Source organism: Toxotes jaculatrix, chromosome 8 (assembly GCF_017976425.1).
Source record: "Toxotes jaculatrix isolate fToxJac2 chromosome 8, fToxJac2.pri, whole genome shotgun sequence".
NCBI classification, from domain to species: Eukaryota; Metazoa; Chordata; class Actinopteri; family Toxotidae; genus Toxotes; species Toxotes jaculatrix.
Window position 1 is genome coordinate 229,000 of NC_054401.1, and position 21,001 is coordinate 250,000.

General features: G+C 45.0%; 2 protein-coding genes across 3 annotated transcripts; both read left to right on the forward strand.

Annotated features, from left to right (window-relative positions):
- Nucleotides 1–5: 5 nt before the first annotated feature.
- LOC121185467 (retinol dehydrogenase 13) lies at nt 6–5,963 on the forward strand. 2 transcript variants are annotated; one of them, XM_041043634.1, is made up of 7 exons: nt 6–1,515; nt 2,706–2,840; nt 3,323–3,514; nt 3,826–3,987; nt 4,076–4,195; nt 4,770–4,943; nt 5,171–5,963. In XM_041043634.1, the coding sequence occupies exons 1-7, from the start codon at nt 1,365–1,367 to the stop codon at nt 5,260–5,262; spliced, it is 1,026 nt and encodes a 341-aa protein (XP_040899568.1). In that variant the 5' UTR covers nt 6–1,364; the 3' UTR covers nt 5,263–5,963. The 2 variants fall into 2 exon arrangements, with proteins under 2 accessions (XP_040899568.1, XP_040899566.1); XM_041043632.1 differs by having other exon boundaries at nt 9–1,515; nt 4,770–4,974.
- A 1,910-nt stretch (nt 5,964–7,873) lies between these two features.
- plekho1b (pleckstrin homology domain containing, family O member 1b) lies at nt 7,874–19,680 on the forward strand. The gene is made up of 6 exons (XM_041044392.1): nt 7,874–8,414; nt 11,070–11,216; nt 15,123–15,263; nt 16,146–16,250; nt 17,125–17,223; nt 18,286–19,680. Exons 1-6 carry the CDS (start codon nt 8,388–8,390, stop codon nt 18,988–18,990), a joined length of 1,224 nt encoding a protein of 407 aa, XP_040900326.1. The 5' UTR covers nt 7,874–8,387; the 3' UTR covers nt 18,991–19,680.
- Nucleotides 19,681–21,001: the final 1,321 nt, after the last annotated feature.

Sequence of the window (21,001 nt, forward strand, 5' to 3'; positions counted from 1 at the left end):
TCACTTCCCCTTTAAATCGCGCTGCCTCTCATTGGTCGGTGTAAATTTTTCTGGAGGAGCTGAAGTGCGGTCCGCCGCGGGTTTTCAGACCGGAGGCCGTGAAACGCCCCGCAGAGGCCGGTGTGTCTCTGGTAAACCGGGCCGACGGGGACAGCAGCCGCAGGTTCACTAACAAACACGCCAGCAGGTCCACAGTGAGACCCAGAGACGCCCGGACAACGCGCCAGTCCGAGGGGAGGACGCCATTTTGTTTTTGTTGTTTTCTGGCGGGGCGGGGCTACACATTCTGACGTCACTGGCGGGTGTTGGAAACAAAACGCTTTTAGGAAAAACAAACAAACAAAGGATTGTGTAGATTCAGATGTTTCTAATGTTACTGCGCATTAAATGTTTGTTCACTGTGCCCAGCACCACGCAGCGCGCTCTGCTCCCCGAGAGAAAGCAAAAACAAGCAGAGACATTATTTTCATTATTTAGTCAGTTCTATGTCCCACAAAGTGTCCAGGATGATTTCAAATGTCTTGTCCAACCAACAGTCTGAGATACTGAGACTAAAGAAAGCAGACAATATTCACATCTGAGGAGCTGAAACCAGAGAATCTGAAATGGTTTAAATGAATCATCAGTTATCAGAATAGTTATGGATTAATTTCCTGTCAATAAACAAGCAGCTTAATCGAATCATCGCTGAGTCGACGACATTTACTGAGGTCCTTTTGTACTGCCGGCCTCTGACAGCCGTCTGTGCTCCTTTAATATTGAATTTCTGACAGCATTATATTTATTGTACATTCATATTTCAGATTTTACACACAAAATGTCAGTCATTGATTTTTATTATTAATTATTATTTTGTAAATGTGAGTGTAAAATCCATGAAGAAATGTGGTTTTAGTTACTGAACAGTGGCTGGGTCAGTCCCAGACCTTTCTCCAGACCTTGTTAGAAAGCTGTGGGGCTGATGGGAGATGAAGTGTGTGGGTTATAACACAGAACAGTAACTGTGCCTTTATACACTGCTGTCCTTTGTAAATATAACTGTGTGAAAAATGAATTCAAAGCATACTTTTCAATATAACATTTAAATAGACTGAAATAATAAACCTAAAAAATATGGCTTAATAAATGGACATTAATAAATTCAAAGCTCACAAACAAAGGGTTTCAGAAGGTTTACAGATCTGGCTTTTTGGTTGACCTGTTGGAAATGGTGAAACGGGCTTTTCAGTGGACAGCGATCCTTCCTGTCTCTGATCCCAGAGCATCTCTGTAGTAGATAATCTGCTCTAATCTGTTAATCTGCCGCTCCCTTCTGTCCCAGCTCAGCTCGGTTAGTTCTCTTTGGTCTGTTTGGATCTGTTGGGATGAGAGCCGCGGCTCCAGGAGGATTCCTGGTGCTGCCATGGCCCGGGGGTGGCGGAGGAGTGGACCCAGAGCCGGAGCTGGGGCCAGGGGAGGAGGGCCAGGGAGGACTGCTGCTGAGATGTGGAGCTCTGCTGGGACTCAGTTTGATCTGTAAGATTTCACCTCTGATTGATGATCATTGACTAACTGTCCGCATAGAACACAACAGAGAACAGTTTTTATTTTTATACTTTTAACCTTCATATTCAGATTAATGTGAAACATTCATTCATTCATTCATTGTCTGTGTCTTACTGGAACTAATTTACAGCTCACGTTTTGTTTTCACTGTAAAATTCAGAGTGAAACAAAGTGCTGCTGCTACTAACAATGCAAATGATAATAACTTAAAACCAACAGAGTCAGCTGTAAAGAAGGAATACAGACAGGCAATTTAATGTGTATGTATGACTTTTAATTCTGTTGTTGCTCCATGATTTTGAATCAGTCGTTTTAAGAGCAAAAATCCTCAGTCACCAAAGTCAGGATGAAATGTTGCTGACGTGCTCCTCACTCTGTTCTCTGAGCAGTTGTTCTCAGTATTTATGAGCTTAGACAGAAGAAAGTGCTTTTGTGACTCTGAGTGCAGATGAAAAGATGAAAACTGAATGAAACTCAAAGTTCCCACACTGTTAATGACAGTGAAGTCACAGTGCAAACATCCCAGCTGTAACTCCAGTCAGAAGCAGCTGAGCATTAAGGGACAGGAGCCGAATAGAAAAACTACAACAATGAAAACATTACAAACACACAGTGTTAAAGCTGCTGCAGCTGATTATCAGGGGATTGACTATTATTAACTCAACATTCCTGTTTACTCCTGATCCAGCTCTTTACACTCTGCTCTTACTTTATTCTGCTTCAGTTTTCAGCATCTGTCTTTTTGCTCAGTCAGTAACTGACAGCTCTGCTGTGGTTCTTCGTCTGCTGCAGAGCCTATTTGCTTATTTACATACTTTTTATGAACATGTATATACAGGTATTTGCAGCTGACATATAAAATGAATATTCATTGAGAGTTACTCAGTTAGACACTGATTAAAAATAATGTTCTGCATTTTGTAAAATAGACAGATTACAATCCACCTGGCGTCTGAAAGATGAAAGTTTCTTTATATCTTTACAGATTAGTTTATTTCTGTCCTGCACACACAGAAATGAGCGTCAGAGGATTTAATAAATGTTGGATTATTTATTTGAAATAATCATCAGCAGAGACGTGAACGTCCTCGACAGATATATTCATTACATACAGACAGCTGTTGTCCCTGTGGTAACAGCTGCTGTGTGTGTGCGTACAGGTGTGGCGGTGTTGAGGAGGTGGATCGCAGGTGGAGTGTGTCGTTGTTCAGTTCGTCTGGATGGAAAGACGGTTCTGATTACGGGAGCGAACACCGGCATCGGCAAAGAGACGAGCAGAGACCTGGCACGCAGAGGTCAGAGTGGCATACATGTTTATATTACACAGACCTGTATGGCCACACGAACACGATTATAATGTTTCCGTGGTGGTTAATCAGCTCAAGGAAGAATTTTGGAAAACTAAAACAATTCAGTCTTTGGAAACATACTTTGCTTTCACTTGTCCTGTTGGTATCAAATATAATTTAATTCAAACAGTAAAGGACATCACTGGAAAAACACACTACATTTAGCCTAGTGTTTCTACAGTGTGAAAGTGCCATGACTCATCGAACACACGCACGCATACGCACAGGGGTCAGAGGTCAAAGTAACGCTCAGAGAGGCTGAGACGATCTGAGCCGATTACAAGGATTAGTATTCACGGTTGAGAGTGTGTGCGTTGAATCAAACACACCCATCACCACCTGGGCCCCTGGAACAATCCACTTGGTGAGTGGGTGTGTTTGATTTGTTGTTCTGCATGGTAACCAGGTGTGTTTCTTATGTTGATCAGGGGCCAGAGTGGTGATGGCATGCCGGGACCTTACCCGGGCGGAGCGGGCAGCCGAGGAGATCCGGCGGACGACAGGAAATGGTAACGTGGTGATCAGACACCTTGACCTTGCCTCCGTTTACTCTGTCAGGCAGTTCGCTAAAGACTTCCTGGACAGTGAAGACAGACTGGACATCCTCATCAATAACGCAGGTGAGTCCACCTGTCTGTCTCTGCACCTGTCTGCCCACTTATCTGTCTTTCTGTCTCTACAGCTGTCTATGTGTTAACCTGTCTGAGTATTTACCTGTCTGTGTGCTCACGTGTGTCTCTCTATGTCTCTTTTTCCCTACCTGTCTGTCCCTTTGTCTGTCTCTTCCCTGTCACTTTCTTGCACCTGTCTGTCTCTACTCGTCTCCCTCTCTCTCCGTCTATATATCTCCGCCTGTCTCTCTCTCCCCCATCTATCTATCTCTCTCAACCTCTCTTTCTTTATGTCCCTCTCTCTACCTGTCTGTCTGTAGGAGTGATGATGTGTCCAAAATGGCTGACAGAGGATGGTTTTGAGACTCAGCTGGCTGTCAATCATCTGGGTCACTTCCTGCTGACTAATCTGCTGCTACCGAAGCTGAAGAGCTCTGCCCCCAGTCGGGTGGTCAATGTGTCATCCATCGCCCACCAGGGCGGTACGACCCCTGACCTCTGATGTTTGTTTATAATGTCTCATGGTTTGTTTCTACAGTTGTTACATATCATTTTTTGTTATGTCTTCAGGTCGTATTGACTTTGATGACCTGTTCTTCAGCAGAAAGCCGTACAGCCCTCTGGAGAGCTACCGACAGAGCAAACTTGCCAACGTCCTGTTCTCCAGAGAACTTGCCCGACGACTCAGAGGTTCTAAAAATGTTAAAGTGCAGAAAAACAAGAAGTGTGCATGAAATTCAAGTACAAAAAATGTATTTACAATCAAACAGTAAAAACTGGCTATAGACAAATTTACACAGTGATGGAGGAGTGATGAGGAGGATACTGTGAGAAAGAAAAAAATATTTGCACAGTCCCACCAGAGACCGATGAAAAGTTAGGCCAGACCAGAGTACGGCTAAACAGCTGAGTTGTACAGTCTGACAGCAGAGGGAGTGAAGGACCTGTGGACGTCTACGTCTGCTGCTGAAGAAGCTGAGAGTAATAACGAATAGTAACTGAGAATAATATTATAAGAAAACAAAAAGATAACTCAGTGGTAGTAGTTCATTATATTTTTTTCTCAGCATGACCTGCAAATAAAGATCACATGACCTCATTCGGGCCTGTTCATAAACCCAGACGGGATGTAGCTGAAAATAAAACCGAGCTCTTCGACAGTCACAGACTGTTCAGATGACTGCATACTTGTAAACACGTCAGTAAACATGTTGTTTCTACCTGATGATACTGACCTCAGCTTACATCTGTACCTGTCCTTCAGGCTCTGGAGTGTCGTCGTTCTGTCTCCACCCGGGTGTGATCCGAACTGAACTGGGTCGTCATGTTCAGGGCTGGTTCCCCTTACTGGGGGTGCTGCTGAGCCTCCCGTCCCTGCTGCTCATGAAGACTCCCAGTCAGGGCTGCCAGACCACTGTTTACTGCACCGTGACACCAGGTCTGGAGAGGCGATCTGGACAGTACTTCAGGTAGAGGGTGGAGGGATGTGTCTGGACATAGAAAAATTCACATACAGGGATGTTTAATCTCCTCTTCAATTAATTCACGTAATTAATTGTAGTGTTCAGTTCTGTATGTAAATTTGGCCAGTCTCCAATGAATGAATGCTATTCAGTATAATGTCCTCATAAGTCACAAAAATGAGTTTATTTGTGTTTGTCTCAGTGACTGTGCTGAGAGGGAAGCCGCTCCGGAGGGGCGGGATGACGAGGTGGCGAGGAGGCTGTGGGAGGAAAGCGCCCGATTGGTTGGATTAAAGGACACGTGCTGACTTCTTAAACAGGGAAAGAGGAAGTGAAGGCTTCTCAGACTGTAGCGCCCCGGTCAGACAGACGAAGAGACAACAAAAAGCATCAGTGCAGTGCGATGATTGTGATGATTGATAGCTCCCGAGAGCCAATCAGAGGCATCCCTGAGTTCATGGTGGGAGCAATAACAGTAATATTAATAATCAATACAATTTTATTTCTTTCCATTATTAAATCAAAGCTAGTCAGGTGTTTTAATCACAAAGACAAAAAAACATTTCATATATTTTTGAGAATTTATATTTTTTGTCGGTTTACTTTCAATTATAGAACTAAAACTTTATTAAACAGCTGTGAAGGTAAATGTGTTGTTACTCAAGTACTGAAAATAGAGTCAACAGTTTTCAGACAGTATAGAATTAAATTGTGCTTGTTGTAAAAGACATGTTTGTATGGTCTGAACTGAGAACATGGTGCCTGATTGGCAAGTGACCTCTGACCTGTATGCATGTAAGGTTGGACTGGATGTTCTTTTATTTGCATGGTCCGTCTGTGTTCTCTTAATTCTTCCTTTATGTTCCTCTCATGTTCCATTTATTTCCCGTCGCCCCCCTGATGTTTCCTTGTGATGAGATTTTTTTGTCAAACTTTCTGTATTTAAATGACAACTATTTGTTGACAGAGAGTTAAATTAAACTGATCGCACTCAAACAGGAGTTAAATTAATTCTACATAAAGCATGAAGAGCATGAGAAGTGTATCTCAATTTGTCTGCATAAAATCAAGATAAGTGTGAAGATGGTCGACTCTAGTACTGAAAACTGGAAATTCTCCCACAAGTCATGAAAAAGTTCTTTCAGTTGAATTTGTGAATTCAATGTGAGTTTTTTTTTCCTACTGAATTTAGTTCAGACTGGTCTGACCAGTGAGAAAAGTTCAGGTGAGTGTTATTCATACACAATCAAAATAAAACATGATACACACAGGAAGTGGACAGTGTTAGAGGGACAGCATTCTCACATGTAACCAACAATCGATCCCCACAAACCAAAAACACGAGGCTGAACATGTTGGAGTGTAAAGTCTGATTGAAGTGGTTACCATGGAGACCACTGAGACCAACAGGTGATGTGGGCAGTCAGAGGTTAGAGCACATGCTGTCTGTTGACAGGTGGTTAGCATGTTGAGCTAACTGCTGCTAGCTGCAGACATCATTAATTACAAAATTGAAGCAGTTCCGATGTTACGCACAAACAGCAGACAGGTGTGTGTGTCAGCTGTCGTACAGTCAGCAGAGCTGCAGCTGCTTCACTTTCTAACACACAGACATGTTTTTGTCATTTAAGAGGACGTTCCACTGACTTCAGCCGTTTTCAGGCCCTCGGCTCCAAACGCTGTGCTTATTTACCATCACATTTCTGTCTCATGTCTGAATCAAGTCACATTAAAACAACTGTACACAACAGTCTGTGAAGCGTCAACATTCTAAAACTGAAATCACAGGTTACGTAACCTGGAACTTCATTCTCCATAGGGCTGAAACAATTTGTTGATTAATCAATCATCACAAAATCAAGCAGTGAGTTTGAAAACTGATGAATCATTTGAGTTGTTTATTAATAAAACTCCTTTAATTTTCTCTGGTTTCTCCAGAGTTTCAGTTTTCCTCTTTCAGAAAACTGAATGTCTGGATTTCAGACGTCACACAGGAAGCTCAGATACTGAGCTGTCTCAGACATGTGGTACTCACTAAACATCTGATCAATCTAGAAAATAATTGATTAATCAATAACACAGATAACTGTTTTGTTGCAGGGGAGACTGAGCCTACTTTCATTTGAATAAATGTTCTGGTAGAAAATTGATCTTTTAAAAAGTTGCTGGTCCAGATGTGATCAGAGGAAGGTCGTTTAGAAACAAAAATCTAATATTGCTCTATTGATCGGTCTGAAGCAGTGGGTTGTAGAGAGCTGATGTATCAGCAGGTGGCAGCAGAGTCACAGTGACGCTGAAGTAAAAACCCTTTAAGAAGAATTCATGTTGCAGCAGAGCTGCTCTCTTTGAACAAACTTTGCTGAGCGTCTTGTGACTTCACTGTCCAGGTTTGACTCAGCTCACAGAGCATCCCTGTTAAAGAAGCTGTTTTTGCTCTTAAACAGCTTTATTTAACTTAAACTACGTTACAAAGCAAAGAGGAAAGAAATTAATATGAGGAAAACAAGAAAAGCTAAATAATGAGAAATCAATATAAATAAATTTATATTTAAGGATTTCATAAGTTTATCAATCAGGTTACAATTAAAAAAAGGAGCTGGCATGACATGCAGATAAATTAAAAGGAACTGAAATGAACTTCACGGCTTGAACAGGAGGAAGGAGGATAAATTCTTCTTTTATCTGAGCTTTCATTATAAATCGATCTCATGATGAATCCCTGAAATGAGACTGAAGATGTAAGTTTTTTTTCTGTGTGTTCCACGTGTTCTGTACACTGCACTAAAATCAGACCTCTTCTTCTCTCTTTCTTTAAATGTACACTGACTCACTTCCTTCCTCTTCTTCCACTTCACAGCTTTAACGTGTGTTATTGTGATGTCCTGTTGTGTTGTTGTTGTTGTTGTGTTGTGTTGTTGTTGTGTGTTCTTCCACACCTGACAGGGAACCGTTCTTTTATGTTGTGTTAAACAGGACAGAGACAGAACTGGAACCAAGGCACACAGACCCAGAGCAGGGCTGTCCGCGTACTTTTGGCCACACGATAGGGTGTTTTTTCTGCCGGCGGGGGGCGCTGTGGGGCTGCCGAGGAGCCGCTGAGCCAGCGGGGCGTCCAGAGGAGGGGGAGGAGGAGTAACCGGACACCGACTCAGAGAGCGGCTCCTGGCCGGTCAGAGCCCAGCGGAGCCCTGCGGCAGCAGCACGGAGCAACGGGGCGACGAGCAGAGTCACAGCCGGGACCAACAGCTGAGGAGCGGCGGAGGCTCCGGTCCTGCCTGCGGGACTTTAACTGCTTTGAACCCGCTTTTATCTCCTCCTCCCGCCGCTCTGCCGCGCACTGTGGACACATAACGGAGTTACCGTGAAAGTAGGTGAAGTACCGACACTGGTCCGCCGCCGGCAGCCTGACAGCCGCCAGCATGAAGAAGAACCACTCGGGGAAACGGGTGAGTGTTATCGGAACCGACACCGACCAGCGGCGGCTCGTGACGCTCGGTTTTATAACGTTAAACCGAAGCTCGAGGAACAAAAGCCTCAAGGATTAGTTTTAAGCCTTTATTTTGAAGGCAACAACGGCCGCTAGCGGGCTTACGACCCCACTTCCGCGTTTCAGAATAAGAGCGTTACTAATGATTTAAGCAGTTAAAAGACGAAAAGTGAGAAAAAGATAAACTGTTGAGTTTTATGAAGAGTGAAGGAGTTTGATCGAGTGTCGATTAATCGATGGATCATTTAAAAATCGAATAAAGAGCTAAACGGGGAAACGCCGAGCGGAGTGACGGTTAATCTGTGGAGCGGCTCCGGTTTCACTCCGTTAACGGGAGAGAAGTGAACTCACGTTACAGACTCACACACACGCACATAAACACACACACACGGACACACACACACATACATAAACACACACGGACACACAAACACATAAACACAAACACACACACACGGGCAGCTGCCTTCAGCTCTGACGAACCACATTAAACTATTTCCGATGAAATGAAAAAAGTAAAACAGAAAATGAAAAGCTTTACGTTCATACCTCAGTCTGTCTGAACGGATTAAACACTCATTCATTCATCAACAGCACAATGTTCTGATGTGCAGCTGTGAAATCACCAGAAACCAATAAATAAAAGCAAAGGCTGATGGAAACAAGTGGACAGGAGATTCCCAACAACCTCAGTCACAGTCCTGTGACTGTTCCTGTGACTGTTCCTGTGACAGTGACTGTTCCTGTGACTGTTCCTGTTACTGTGACTGTTCCTGTGACTGTTCCTGTTACCGTGACTGTTCCTGTGACTGTTACTGTTCCTGTGACTGTTCCTGTGACTGTTCCTGTGACTGTTCCTGTTCCTGTGACTGTTCCTGTGACTGTTCCTGTGACAGTGACTGTTCCTGTGACTGTTCCTGTTACTGTGACTGTTCCTGTGACTGTTCCTGTGACTGTTCCTGTGACTGTGACTGTTCCTGTGACTGTTACTGTTCCTGTGACTGTTCCTGTGACTGTTCCTGTGACTGTTCCTGTGACTGTTCCTGTTACTGTTCCTGTGACTGTTCCTGTGACTGTTACTGTTCCTGTGACTGTTACTGTTCCTGTGACTGTTCCTGTTCCTGTGACTGTTCCTGTGACTGTTCCTGTGACAGTGACTGTTCCTGTGACTGTTCCTGTTACTGTGACTGTTCCTGTGACTGTTCCTGTGACTGTTCCTGTGACTGTGACTGTTCCTGTGACTGTTACTGTTCCTGTGACTGTTCCTGTGACTGTTCCTGTGACTGTTCCTGTGACTGTTCCTGTTACTGTTCCTGTGACTGTTCCTGTGACTGTTACTGTTCCTGTGACTGTTACTGTTCCTGTGACTGTTCCTGTTCCTGTGACTGTTACTGTTCCTGTGACTGTTCCTGTGACTGTTACTGTTCCTGTGACTGTTACTGTTCCTGTTACTGTTCCTGTGACTGTTACTGTTCCTGTGACTGTTCCTGTGACTGTTACTGTTCCTGTGACTGTTACTGTTCCTGTGACTGTTACTGTTCCTGTGACTGTTCCTGTGACTGTTACTGTGACTGTTCCTGTTCCTGTGACTGTTACTGTTCCTGTGACTGTTCCTGTTCCTGTGACTGTTACTGTTCCTGTGACTGTTCCTGTGACTGTTCCTGTTCCTGTGACTGTTACTGTTCCTGTGACTGTTACTGTGACTGTTACTGTTCCTGTTACTGTTCCTGTGACTGTTACTGTTCCTGTGACTGTTCCTGTGACTGTTACTGTTCCTGTGACTGTTACTGTTCCTGTGACTGTTCCTGTGACTGTTCCTGTGACTGTTACTGTTCCTGTGACTGTTCCTGTGACTGTTACTGTTCCTGTGACTGTTACTGTGACTGTTACTGTTCCTGTGACTGTTACTGTGACTGTTATTAATGTGAACGATAGCAGAGATGAGTGTGTACAAGGTGCAGTTGTGTTGTTTGTCTAATTGTTTACAGGTATGTTTATCCGTTGTGTTTCGTGTTAGTGATTTCTTCAGAGCTGAGTGTGAAAGTGTTTACCTGTGTGAAAATCTCTGAGCCAATAAGAAGTGAGCAGCAGTCAGAGTGGGTGGAGTTTCCTCAGGTGGCTGGAGACGTTGCAGCTGCAGGAAGGTGAAGGAATCTCCATCACAAAGGAGACAAAGAGGAGGAGGAGAGGAGGGGGGGGAGAGAAGGAGGAAGAGGAGGAGGAGGGGAGGAGGAGAGGAGGAGGAGAGGATGAGGAAGAGGAGAGGAAGAGGAGAGGAGGGGGGTGGGGTGAGGAAGAGGAGGTGAGGAGGAGGAGGAGGAGGAGGAGATCCATCAATCCATCCATCAGTGAGCAGCAGCAGGAAGCTGCTTTCATGATCCTGTCAGTAAAACTGGATCCAAACTGGATTCAGCTGATGTGGAACTGGTTTAAGATTCCACCATTTACCAGTTTGTTGATCCCAGTTCTCCAGTGTAAATGATAAATGGGTTTGGGTCATAGACCAGTCAGCTGACTGAAACACATTAACTCACAGTGTGCATGCAATCACTGTCATTCTGCTTCTTCTTCTACTTTTACCTGGCTGACTCTGTTTCCTGTTTCCTGTGTTCAGGGTCCGCAGGACTTGGCGTCGCAGAACTTTCAGCCCGATAAAGTCGGCTGGATCAGAAAGTTCTGCGGTAAAGGGATCTTCAGAGAGATCTGGAAGAACCGCTTTGTGGTTCTGAGAGGAGATCAGCTGTTCATCTGTGAGAAAGAGGTTAGTCAGAGGGGGGCGGGGCCTACAGGTGACCCACACCTGCCTCTCTGTCAGCTGATTGATTATTGATTGATTATTGGAGGTGATCAGCAGCAGAGACCGGACGGCAGCCGTCACCTCGTTAACGGCTTTAACTATCACGTGGTCATGAGGTGTCACGTGACAATCCACGCGATGTGAGAGAAAGACAGCGTTGTCATGGAGACGGACGGTAGACACCACCTGTCTGTCTTCAGTGTTCCTGCTCTGTGGTGTCTATGCTCCATGTGTCCGTGTTTATGATCAATAACAGAAACAGATTGTTAGTGATAGATTGATAGATTGATAGATTGATTGATTGATTGATTGACAGCTGCGACCTGCAGAGTACGGCAGGGTTCCTGGTTCCTCTGAAAGTTTCTCCTCCACTTTCACAGCCGACGTTCTGCAGGAGTCGAGTTTCAGTGTGAGCTGCAGACACACACAGCTCCGGTTTCACTGCTGTAACACAGGAAGGAACGTCCTCACAGAACCTTTATCACACACGGAACATCCTGTTAGAACAGTTAGCATCCACATAACATCCCTAACACCCCTGCTCTATTAACCACAGAACGTTCTGGTAGAACCTTTGTCAGCTGCTGAGCGTCGGAGAACAGAGCTTCTTTCTCATTGGTTCACTTCCTCTCTGTCACTCATCATCTCGCTGTTCAGGCGTCAGCTGTCACATGACCATCGAAGCTTCATGAAAACTGTCTCAGCACCAAATTAGGACTTGTCTCTCAGTCCTCAGTGTCCTCGCTGTGGGACGATTTTCACAAGTTTTGACTCGTGAAGATTCTTCAGAAAGCAGCTCAACTTCCTGTCCGAGCAGGAACAGAAACCCTGTGTGGCACCAGAGAAACCGCACACACACACACACACACACGCACACACACGCACACACACACACTCTCTGACCACATCCTCTAACAGTCATCAGTTTCCTCTTCAGGCGTCAGCTGCAGTTGTATTTTTGCTCGTCAGGTCAATAAATAAATAAGTTGCAGATTAATTTTGTTTTGATGAGCTGATATTTTCTCTGCGAGGGTTAGGACCGCGTGAACACTCTGAGTGACAGAGTGAGTGATGATGTCACACCGTTGGTCAGTGAGTGTGATCAGTGTGTTACCTGATCACAGGTTGTTCACAGGTTACCAGCTCTGTTGTGAGCTGGGTTTAAACTCCAAACGTCTGTCTGAGGGTTCACACCTGGTTTTAAGGATCAGGGTGGAATCAGGTTCAGGTCGGGGGTGGTCACAGTGAGACGCAGAGCCATGTCCTGGGGCATGATGGGAGACGTAGTTCACTGAAAGACACACTGAAGTGGAACAGTTCCACGTTTACACAGAGAACATCATCACAAGAACAAGCTGACGCGTTCCTGACGGTCAGGTGACGCGTTCCTGACGGTCAGGTGACGCGTTCCTGACGGTCAGGTGACGCGTTCCTGACGGTCAGGTGACGTGTTCCTGACGGTCAGGTGACGTGTTCGGACAGACACACCTGTACAAATCAGTTTCAGCGATATGATGAGAAAACGGCGCCAAAGGGTTAAACCTGATTTTAACGTCAGTGTGATACAGTCACTGCTAATCCACTGTGTGAGTGTGAGTGTGAGTGTGTGTGTCATGCTAAGCCTTAGTAATCCTCAGCCAGCGTCAGTGTCACATGATGATGATACAGGAACATGTCTGCGTGTCTGTGATCAGGTTTAATGATCGATTAATCGATTCATCTGTGAAACGTATTGGAAAAGTGATGTTTCTGAGGTTTCACACGTTTCATGATGAAGTTGAATTATTTTCAGTTTGTTTCAGCGTCAGTTCGACAAACAGCGAGTGTTTGTGCTGACATGGCTGAAAGGTCAGAGGTCGCTGCAGCCGCACTGCCTTTCTGGCTCGTTATGTAAGATGCTCCAACTCTGAATATTGATTATTGATCATATGACTGATGATGCAGGCAGTGTGACATCAGCAGCCTGAGGGAAGGACTGACCTCACAGTGTGTGTGTGTGTGTGTGTGTGTCTGTGGCCTCTCCCCCAGGAAGTTTCAGTTTAAAGCTGGTTAATAATGGATGCTGTTTCCATGGAGATTAATGAGCTGAAGTTTACTTGCAGAAGGACACACACTAACACAACAAACACACACTAACACCCGCTGTGTGTGTTTGTTGTTGGTCTTTCTGTGGTTGTGAGACACTCCAGTCCTAAACCCTCACTGTGAAGACGTGTTGTCGGGTCCTTCGGGGCCTGTTTGACGCTTCAGACCTGGTTTTAGGTCCAGGCTGAATCAGGTGTGTCAGCTCTGGATCTTCACCTGCAATCTAAGATAAGAGATAAGAGAATCCTTTATTAGTCCCTCAGTGGGGAAACTGCATTTAGCAACAGCAGAGGTACAGCACAGTAAGTGAAAGGAAGATGTAAGTAAGAGACCAAAATGGCCAGAACAAGATTAAATAAGGTGGAATAAGACTAAACTAAGAAAATAGAAAATAGCTGCTGTAAAAAATAAAATATACATACATAAATATGAGATGGAGATTGTTGAGTTGAGTGACTATAGTACACAAATATACATAAACTCCACATTTCTTTCCATGAACCAGCTCATTGAGGACTTGTTAATTATTAGTCAGTGACTGAGACTCAGGGTTTGGCTCTGAGCAGTGGTCCTCCGTCTCCATGCTGCAGCCTGCAGGTGTGTCTCTGTCTCAGACCTGGACCTGCAGCGTCAAACAGTGCAGAGGAGTCTGAGGATCAGTGCAACTACTCACAACAACCGGCTCACATCTGAGGATCATTGCTGCACAACACTTAAAGAAGCTAGATGGCGAGCTGCTGCTGGACACACGTCCAAACGAACCCTGAACCAGAACCCTCAGACCCTGCTCTCGCCCTAAAATCCTCCCACAACAGACTGAAAAACACCGATAACCAGCTCAAAACTCCTGTTCAGACACCAACCAGCTTCAGACTGGTCTGAGGTGGTTTTACTGTCACCGTCCTGCAGCAGCTCATGAAGAACCTGATCACCAGTGGAACAACTTTTCACATATTTTACATGCTGAGGAAAGTTGACGTGTTCAGTAGCTGAGTTGTGTCTCAGGGACACAGATCTGAACTCATTGTCCGTCCCTGACGAAGCAGTCTCAGTGTTAGTGTGGTACTCAGTCCTCACTGAGACAGCGAGTCAGTCTCAGTCCTTCAGAATCCCTCAGACGCTGTGAGGAACCTGTCTGTGTGTCTGACAGGAAAATAAGCTGGAGGATGTTTGTGTGTTTCTACTGGATTTGCATTGTTTTGTTTGGTGCTTGAAAAGAAAACCTGCAGCGGGGAGGGAGGGGGAGGGAGGGGGGAGGCTCCTTCTCATGTTAAAGGGACATTTCAACACTTCCTTGTGTTGAGGGTATCTTTAGCGTAGCTTAGCATGAACGAATGTTATATCTGGTTTGTTTAATCTGCAGCAATGAAAAGTGAAAACAGGCCAAACAGTTTCATGTCTTTATGCTAAGCTAAGCTATCCAGCTGCATGCTTCCAGTCCAGATGTGAGCGTGGGATCAGTTAATGTGGATTTATTCCAAACAAAAACTAACTACATCTCCCATGAGTCTTAGGGAGCAGTAATCAACAGTAATGATGAAGACCATGAGATTATTTAGAATATGGACTGAAAGCTCAGGAACATGGATATTGTCAGAATCCATAGAAGAACAGAAACTCACCTGGAGCTGGGCGGGGCTTTCTCGCTCAGGCCAGGTGAACATAAATTCACAGATCTGTATGTTAGAGGACGAGGTGGTCCTTGATGGATGGACACCTGACCTGTCCTGTTGCTGAGCTGACGTCTGACCTTACAGCTGTGTTACCTGTATGTATCTGGTGCAGGTGAAGGAGCTGGGCCGGGCTGATGAGGTTTTGGACCTGTCGGACTACGAGCGCTGTGAGGAGATCCGCAAGAACAAGAGCCGCAGCAAAAAGAACCACAGCAAGTTCAGACTGCAGCGCTGCAGCACACCAGGGAACACGGTACACCTGTCTGAGTATAATACACCTGTCTGAGTGTACACCTGTCTGAGTATAATACACCTGTCTGAGTACACACCTGTCTGAGTGCACGCCTGTCGGAGTGCACACCTGTCTGAGTGCACGCCTGTCTGAGTATAATACACCTGTCTGAGTATAATACACCTGTCTGAGTATAATACACCTGTCTGAGTACACACCTGCCTGAGTGCACACCTGTCATCAAACTACAAACATTTTCATTACATAAAACTGGAACAAACTGGTGAGTTTAGTAAAAACTGGTTTTCAGTGATTCGACTCAGCAGCTGGTAAACAGCTGTCGACAGCAACACACACACACACACACACACAGATATCTGCAGGCCATCCCCCAACTACCCAGCATGTCCTGGGGAGGGGATCAGGTGTCCTGCAGACTGAGTGACAGCTTCTGTTACCCCCCCCCCCCCCCCCCCCCCCCCTCCCCACACCCACACCCACACCCACCCACCCACTTCTATCTTTGTGGGGACACTCACTGACATAACGCCTCATTAAAAGCTAAAACAAGGTAACGATTATTATTTTTATCTTGATAAAGAACAAAAATAAGGAAACTACAAATCAACAACTTGTTTAAAACATGTAAAAAGAAAAAAATATTAAGTTATAACCAAATGATATATATTTATTATATTTATTATAACCAAACTAAAACAGGCTAACAGCTACTGAGCTAGCTTAAACATGCTAACAACAAGGACACAATCTAAAAACAAGTGAACAACAAAGTTTTAGGTTAATAAACAAATAAGCAAAACAAAACAGAAACTACTGGAAGTCATTGGAAGTTAACATGACAGCGTACATACAACATGTGAACATGTGTGTATGTGTGTGCAGGTGCCCAACCTGGTCTTCCTGGCTGTCAGTCCAGAGGAGAAAGAGTCCTGGATCAACGTCCTGAACGCTGCCATCACCAGAGCCAAAAACAGAATCCTGGACGAGGTATGGACACCAACACAGACAGCATCATCATCATCATCGTCATCATCATCGTCATCTCTGTGTGGACTCCATTAGTCTGTTAGACCAAACACAGGCTGAGTGTTCAGTCTGGTGTTATTCTACATTAAGTTCAGATTCAGAGCAGCAGCGTGTTCATTGCGTGTTCATTGCGTGTCCACTTCTCAGCACTTCCTGTCTGTGGCTCTCAGCTCACAGCCCATTGCTTCCTCCTGCAGCCTCACTGACATATAGTTTTGTTTTTTTTAAAAGGCTCAGTAGTTAAATGAAACAGCTGCTCACTGAAGTTTGAACCAAAGCAACAGCGTCTGTCGCTGCAGCTAACTTCCTGCTGTTGGTGTTAGAAAGCGTGTTAACGGTCAGTCATTACTCAGTGTCCTCACTCACAGTAAGCTACAGGAAGTGTCTGAGCTGCTGTCTGCTAACACAACAGCTGTTAAACATTCAGTCAACAGCCTTCGCCTTTTCCACCAGTCAATACTCTGATCAATACTCTGATCGATTGTGTTTCTCTCACACACACATTGTGTTCCAGGCTGAAAGAAGCGTCTCATGAACTATTGTCACATTGATGTTGTGGTGTTTTCCATCCCCGTTAACAGCAAGCTAACGCGAGCTAACTGCAAAGAAACAATCTTCATATCCAGGTGAAACGAGGCGACGACATCCTGAAACATTCTCAGCAAACTCCACAGGCTGAAGACCATGAGATGAAAGCTCTGGGGAAAAGATAGTCAATGGCCATTAAGATTGTGTTTTCAGTCCTGACTTTGTGTTTGTAGGAAGAAGTCCGAGGTTTTTCTCATTCACTTCAGGAGAGTTGGCATCTGATCACGTGTTTGTGCTGATGTTTCAGGTGACGGTCGAAGACTCGCAGCTGTCTCACCTGACTCGAGATCGAGTGAAGATTCCTCACAACCGCCGGCTGCCAACCAGAGGCCACCTGCTGGCCGTGGTCAGTATGATCCTCCTCTCTCATCGTCGCTGCTTCCTCCTCTTCCGAGAAGCCCTTTCACTATAAAATGTCCAAAATTTTATTTGAAATATTTTGCCAATGACCAGCCAGGATGCTACCTGAGGACACCTGCGCAGGTAGCTCGTTATCTTAACATTATGTAATGGTGAGGCATGAAAGACGGGGAACTGCTGATTTCTTGTCTTAACTCGTCATAATTCAAACTGACAATCTCAACTTCATGTTCACTTCCTTCTGGAGCTTTTGACTCCACCACATGGTCTTCATCAGCAGACAGAGTTTGCTCAGTTGCCACTGAGCTGTAGATGTTCAGTCATTTCATTTTGAGCAGTTTCAGGACTTTATTGATCCCACAGAGAGAAATTTACTTTTAGGCAGCTCACAAGAAAACAAGTGTGTTTGAGTATTTACAATATAAAAAGTTAAAAATGCAAAAACAGTGAAAAACTGGCTTTATACACATTTACAACAGTTCACGCTCTGTCAAGCTCCACTTACTTACTCCCTCTGGAGCGTTGGACCGGTTCACACTGTCTCGCAGTTCTGGAACTTTTGAACATGTAAGGCTCCGTGACACCTGAGCAACCATGTGCTGAACACCTGACACAGTCAATAATTAAAGATATATTTCTATCACATTTAAAACAAAGTGTTTTAAAACAAAAGCGTTTAGTACAGCTGAGTGTCATCTACATAGAACTGATAATATGTTGAAACAACAAAGTAAAACACGCAGTGGTAACTACAGCTGGAGTCACTGGTCAGTTCATCCACTCGGATTCCAGCCTCTCAAATTTCAGATGTTTCATCGTAAATTAAATATTTGTGGGTGTTTGTATTTTTGGTCAATAAAACATGAATCAATCGATTAATGAAAAGAATAATCAGCACATTAGTTGATCATGACAGTGATTGTTAGTGCTTTAATCCTGATGGTAAGAAACAAGCAAATGTTTTAAACTAAAATACATAAAAAGACATATGCACTCTTTAAAGACAACAGTCAGTGGACTCACCAGCCTCCGTCTCTCTTCTGCTCAGGCCTCTACGTCCTCCTCAGATGGAACGCTGACTCTAGATCTGATCCAGGAGGAAGACGCTCTGTCTCAGGGAGCCAACTGCTGCAATGGCTTTAGGAGTGACCTGGACAAGTCCCACCTGACTCCGGACTGTCCCAGGTCCAAAACTGATGGTGCTCTTTCTACCAGGAACGCTGAGGCTTCTGGGAAATCCCAGAGCCTTCCTCGCGAGGTGGCGGTGGTGTGGGAGCAAATAGGTCCCAGCCAAACCGCTCAGGCAGGAAAAGGTTTGACAACGGCAGAGAAAAACCGCTGCGCCTCCATGGATGAGATCCTGTCACATTCAGAGACTAAAGCTGCTAAGAACAAGGCTGTGGTAGAGTCCCGTTCACCGGCCTCAACGCCAACCACGGTATCCATCAGCCAGCTGCAAGAGCTGATCAACCAGAAGCTAGAGAAGACCGAGCGGCTGCTTACGGAGGTGCGGGGGGAGGCTGAGGGGGACGCCAGGGGGCGGGGGAAGGTGAAGTGCAAAGAGCCCGCTGAAGCAGCGCAAACTGAAGCTGAGAGACTCCTGAAGGAGGCGGCAGCGGCCTGGAGTCAGGCCCGGGAGGTTCTGGAAGAGGTGAAGGAGCTGAGGGTGTTGTACCGTCAACTGGACTCCTCTTCCCCCATCACCCCCTCCAACAGTACAAAACTAAACCCGGACCGCAAGAGCCTGATGTGAACTGGAGGTACGGACTCGTTCTGGTACGAACAGGTTCACACTCTGGTCTCAGACTTCGGAAGAAGCTGCTGAGAACCTGACAAACCGCTTTTAAATTATTTTGAAAAATTCAGGCTTTGATTTTCAGCTGTCGTAGGAACCAGGACAGAATTCTGACACAGCTCAGTGCCCAGGGACATCAGACGTCTTCAGAAAACATCTGAAAATATATGAAACAAAGGTGAATCAGCTTAGCTGAAGTTGTACGAAAGCCTCTTTTTAGTTGTACAAACGTCCTCAGCAACAAAACTACTGGACAACACCTGAGGTACCTTTACAGGAAACTGACCTGACATCTCTTACTGAAGGGAATGAAAATGTGCCATGGAGAGTTTAGAGATGATGGAAAACCTCAGGATTCTGGATCCTTTTTATTTTGTGGTTATGTAAACTGGGAAACGTAAAGAAGATGCAGTTTTGTGCAGCTGGGCTTTGGACTGAAGGACCAGCTGAGGGTACGAATGCAGGGTACACAGGGAGGAGGACTCCTCTGAGTGATGTCAGGACTCATCACATTTATTTCTCTTGATCTTAATGCTGATTATCCTGAATCACCTGAGATTTTTGGGATAAAACTCAAATCAACAAGTTTCTTATTTTTAAAGCACGGTGTACAAACTGTATGAAATAAAACAGGTTCAGCTCATCTGATAATACTCAGTAACAGAAATCCAGTGTCCATTAAGTTCATTTATGGGTCACAAGGTCATTTACCGGCTTTTTGCGGAGCTTTGACTCCATGTCGCAGTTTCATGAAGAGGTTGAGTTTAGTAACATTTCATCAAAACTCTTTTCCAGTCTAACGAGGTTCAGCATCTTTAAAACAAGGCCAGGTGTCACAGGTGTTGGTGATGGAGGACAGACTGATCAGCAGCTACCGTCGCATGTATCGGTTATCATCGGACAGTAGGTCTAAAGACACATGAACTGGATCCATTCACTAAAGAAGCCTGTGAGATATGGCTGAAAGCTCTGGAAAAAGCTGTTAAGTAAATGTTGGTTTTTGAGTTTGAGTAATTTGTCTCAGATGCACAGTGAAGGTGAAGGACAGTGAAGGACAGGCGGTTTGGCGTCTCTGTGAGATCAGACGCCCAAAAACCCAGCGTATCCCCGGGAGAACCGCCGAGTCTGATTGGAGGTCCGGGTTCCTCCGTCTGAATCGGGGCTGCACGGGTCAGTTTGGGGGTGTGACTGATGAAACTGCGGAGGTGTGAAAGTAGGCGGGGCTTTGAATTTCAAATGTTCTGGTGATCTTTGATGATTGAAGCTGTTTGAGGCCCTTAATCCTTAATCGAACATTCGAAGCCGCCTGCTGGAGACTCGGTGAAACACACACTGCCTGACAACAGACAGGTAACAGGTCCAAGTGAAACTGTAACGTCAGAGTCAGTGAGTGAACAAATTTCACTGTGATCAGTGAACGTAGGGAAAACTGAGAGAAACGGAGTCAAAACTAATTTAAACTAATTGTAAATTTTGTCCTTTTCAACATTTTGTCTTTATTTTCCTTTTTCTGGGTGAAATCTGTTTCTAAAAGGACCAGTGGGGGGCGCTGAGCCTGAGTGCAGCTGCTGTCAGGTGAGGTACCATCGCACCTGTTCAGACCAAAACCTGAGCTCACCTCCTGAGACACCGTAAAAATACCGGACTAACACAAACCAGGTGTGACGTGTTCATTCTGATCTTAAAGGGAGCTGGTAACTGTTTCCAGTCTTTAAGCTAAGCTAAGCTAAGCTAAGCTAAGTGAGAGATGTATGAAACAGTCTTCATACAGAGTTTTCTGACTCAGAGTCTTGGACGTTGATGAATTTGCTGAGTCTAAAAATTCAGGTTCAGGTCTCAGTAAAACCAGACTGCAGACGGTCGACACGTCTTCCCTGTGGCGCCCAGCAGCTGCAGTAGCCTTAAACCCAGAGGGGATGCTGGGAGATGTAGTCTGGTGTGATCAGTTCATTTGCTAAAATAAAACCTG

Excerpts from the sequence above, each read along its gene's own strand:
- LOC121185467 (XM_041043632.1), top strand. The coding sequence starts at position 1,365 with ATGAGAGCCGCGGCTCCAGGAGGATTCCTGGTGCTGCCATGGCCCGGG. Across the intron at positions 4,196-4,769 it reads ACTTGCCCGACGACTCAGAG|GCTCTGGAGTGTCGTCGTTC; the intron begins GTTCTAAAAATG and ends CCTGTCCTTCAG. Across the intron at positions 4,975-5,170 it reads CGATCTGGACAGTACTTCAG|TGACTGTGCTGAGAGGGAAG; the intron begins GTAGAGGGTGGA and ends TGTTTGTCTCAG.
- plekho1b (XM_041044392.1), top strand. The coding sequence starts at position 8,388 with ATGAAGAAGAACCACTCGGGGAAACGG. Across the intron at positions 8,415-11,069 it reads AGAACCACTCGGGGAAACGG|GGTCCGCAGGACTTGGCGTC; the intron begins GTGAGTGTTATC and ends TCCTGTGTTCAG. Across the intron at positions 17,224-18,285 it reads GAGGCCACCTGCTGGCCGTG|GCCTCTACGTCCTCCTCAGA; the intron begins GTCAGTATGATC and ends TCTTCTGCTCAG.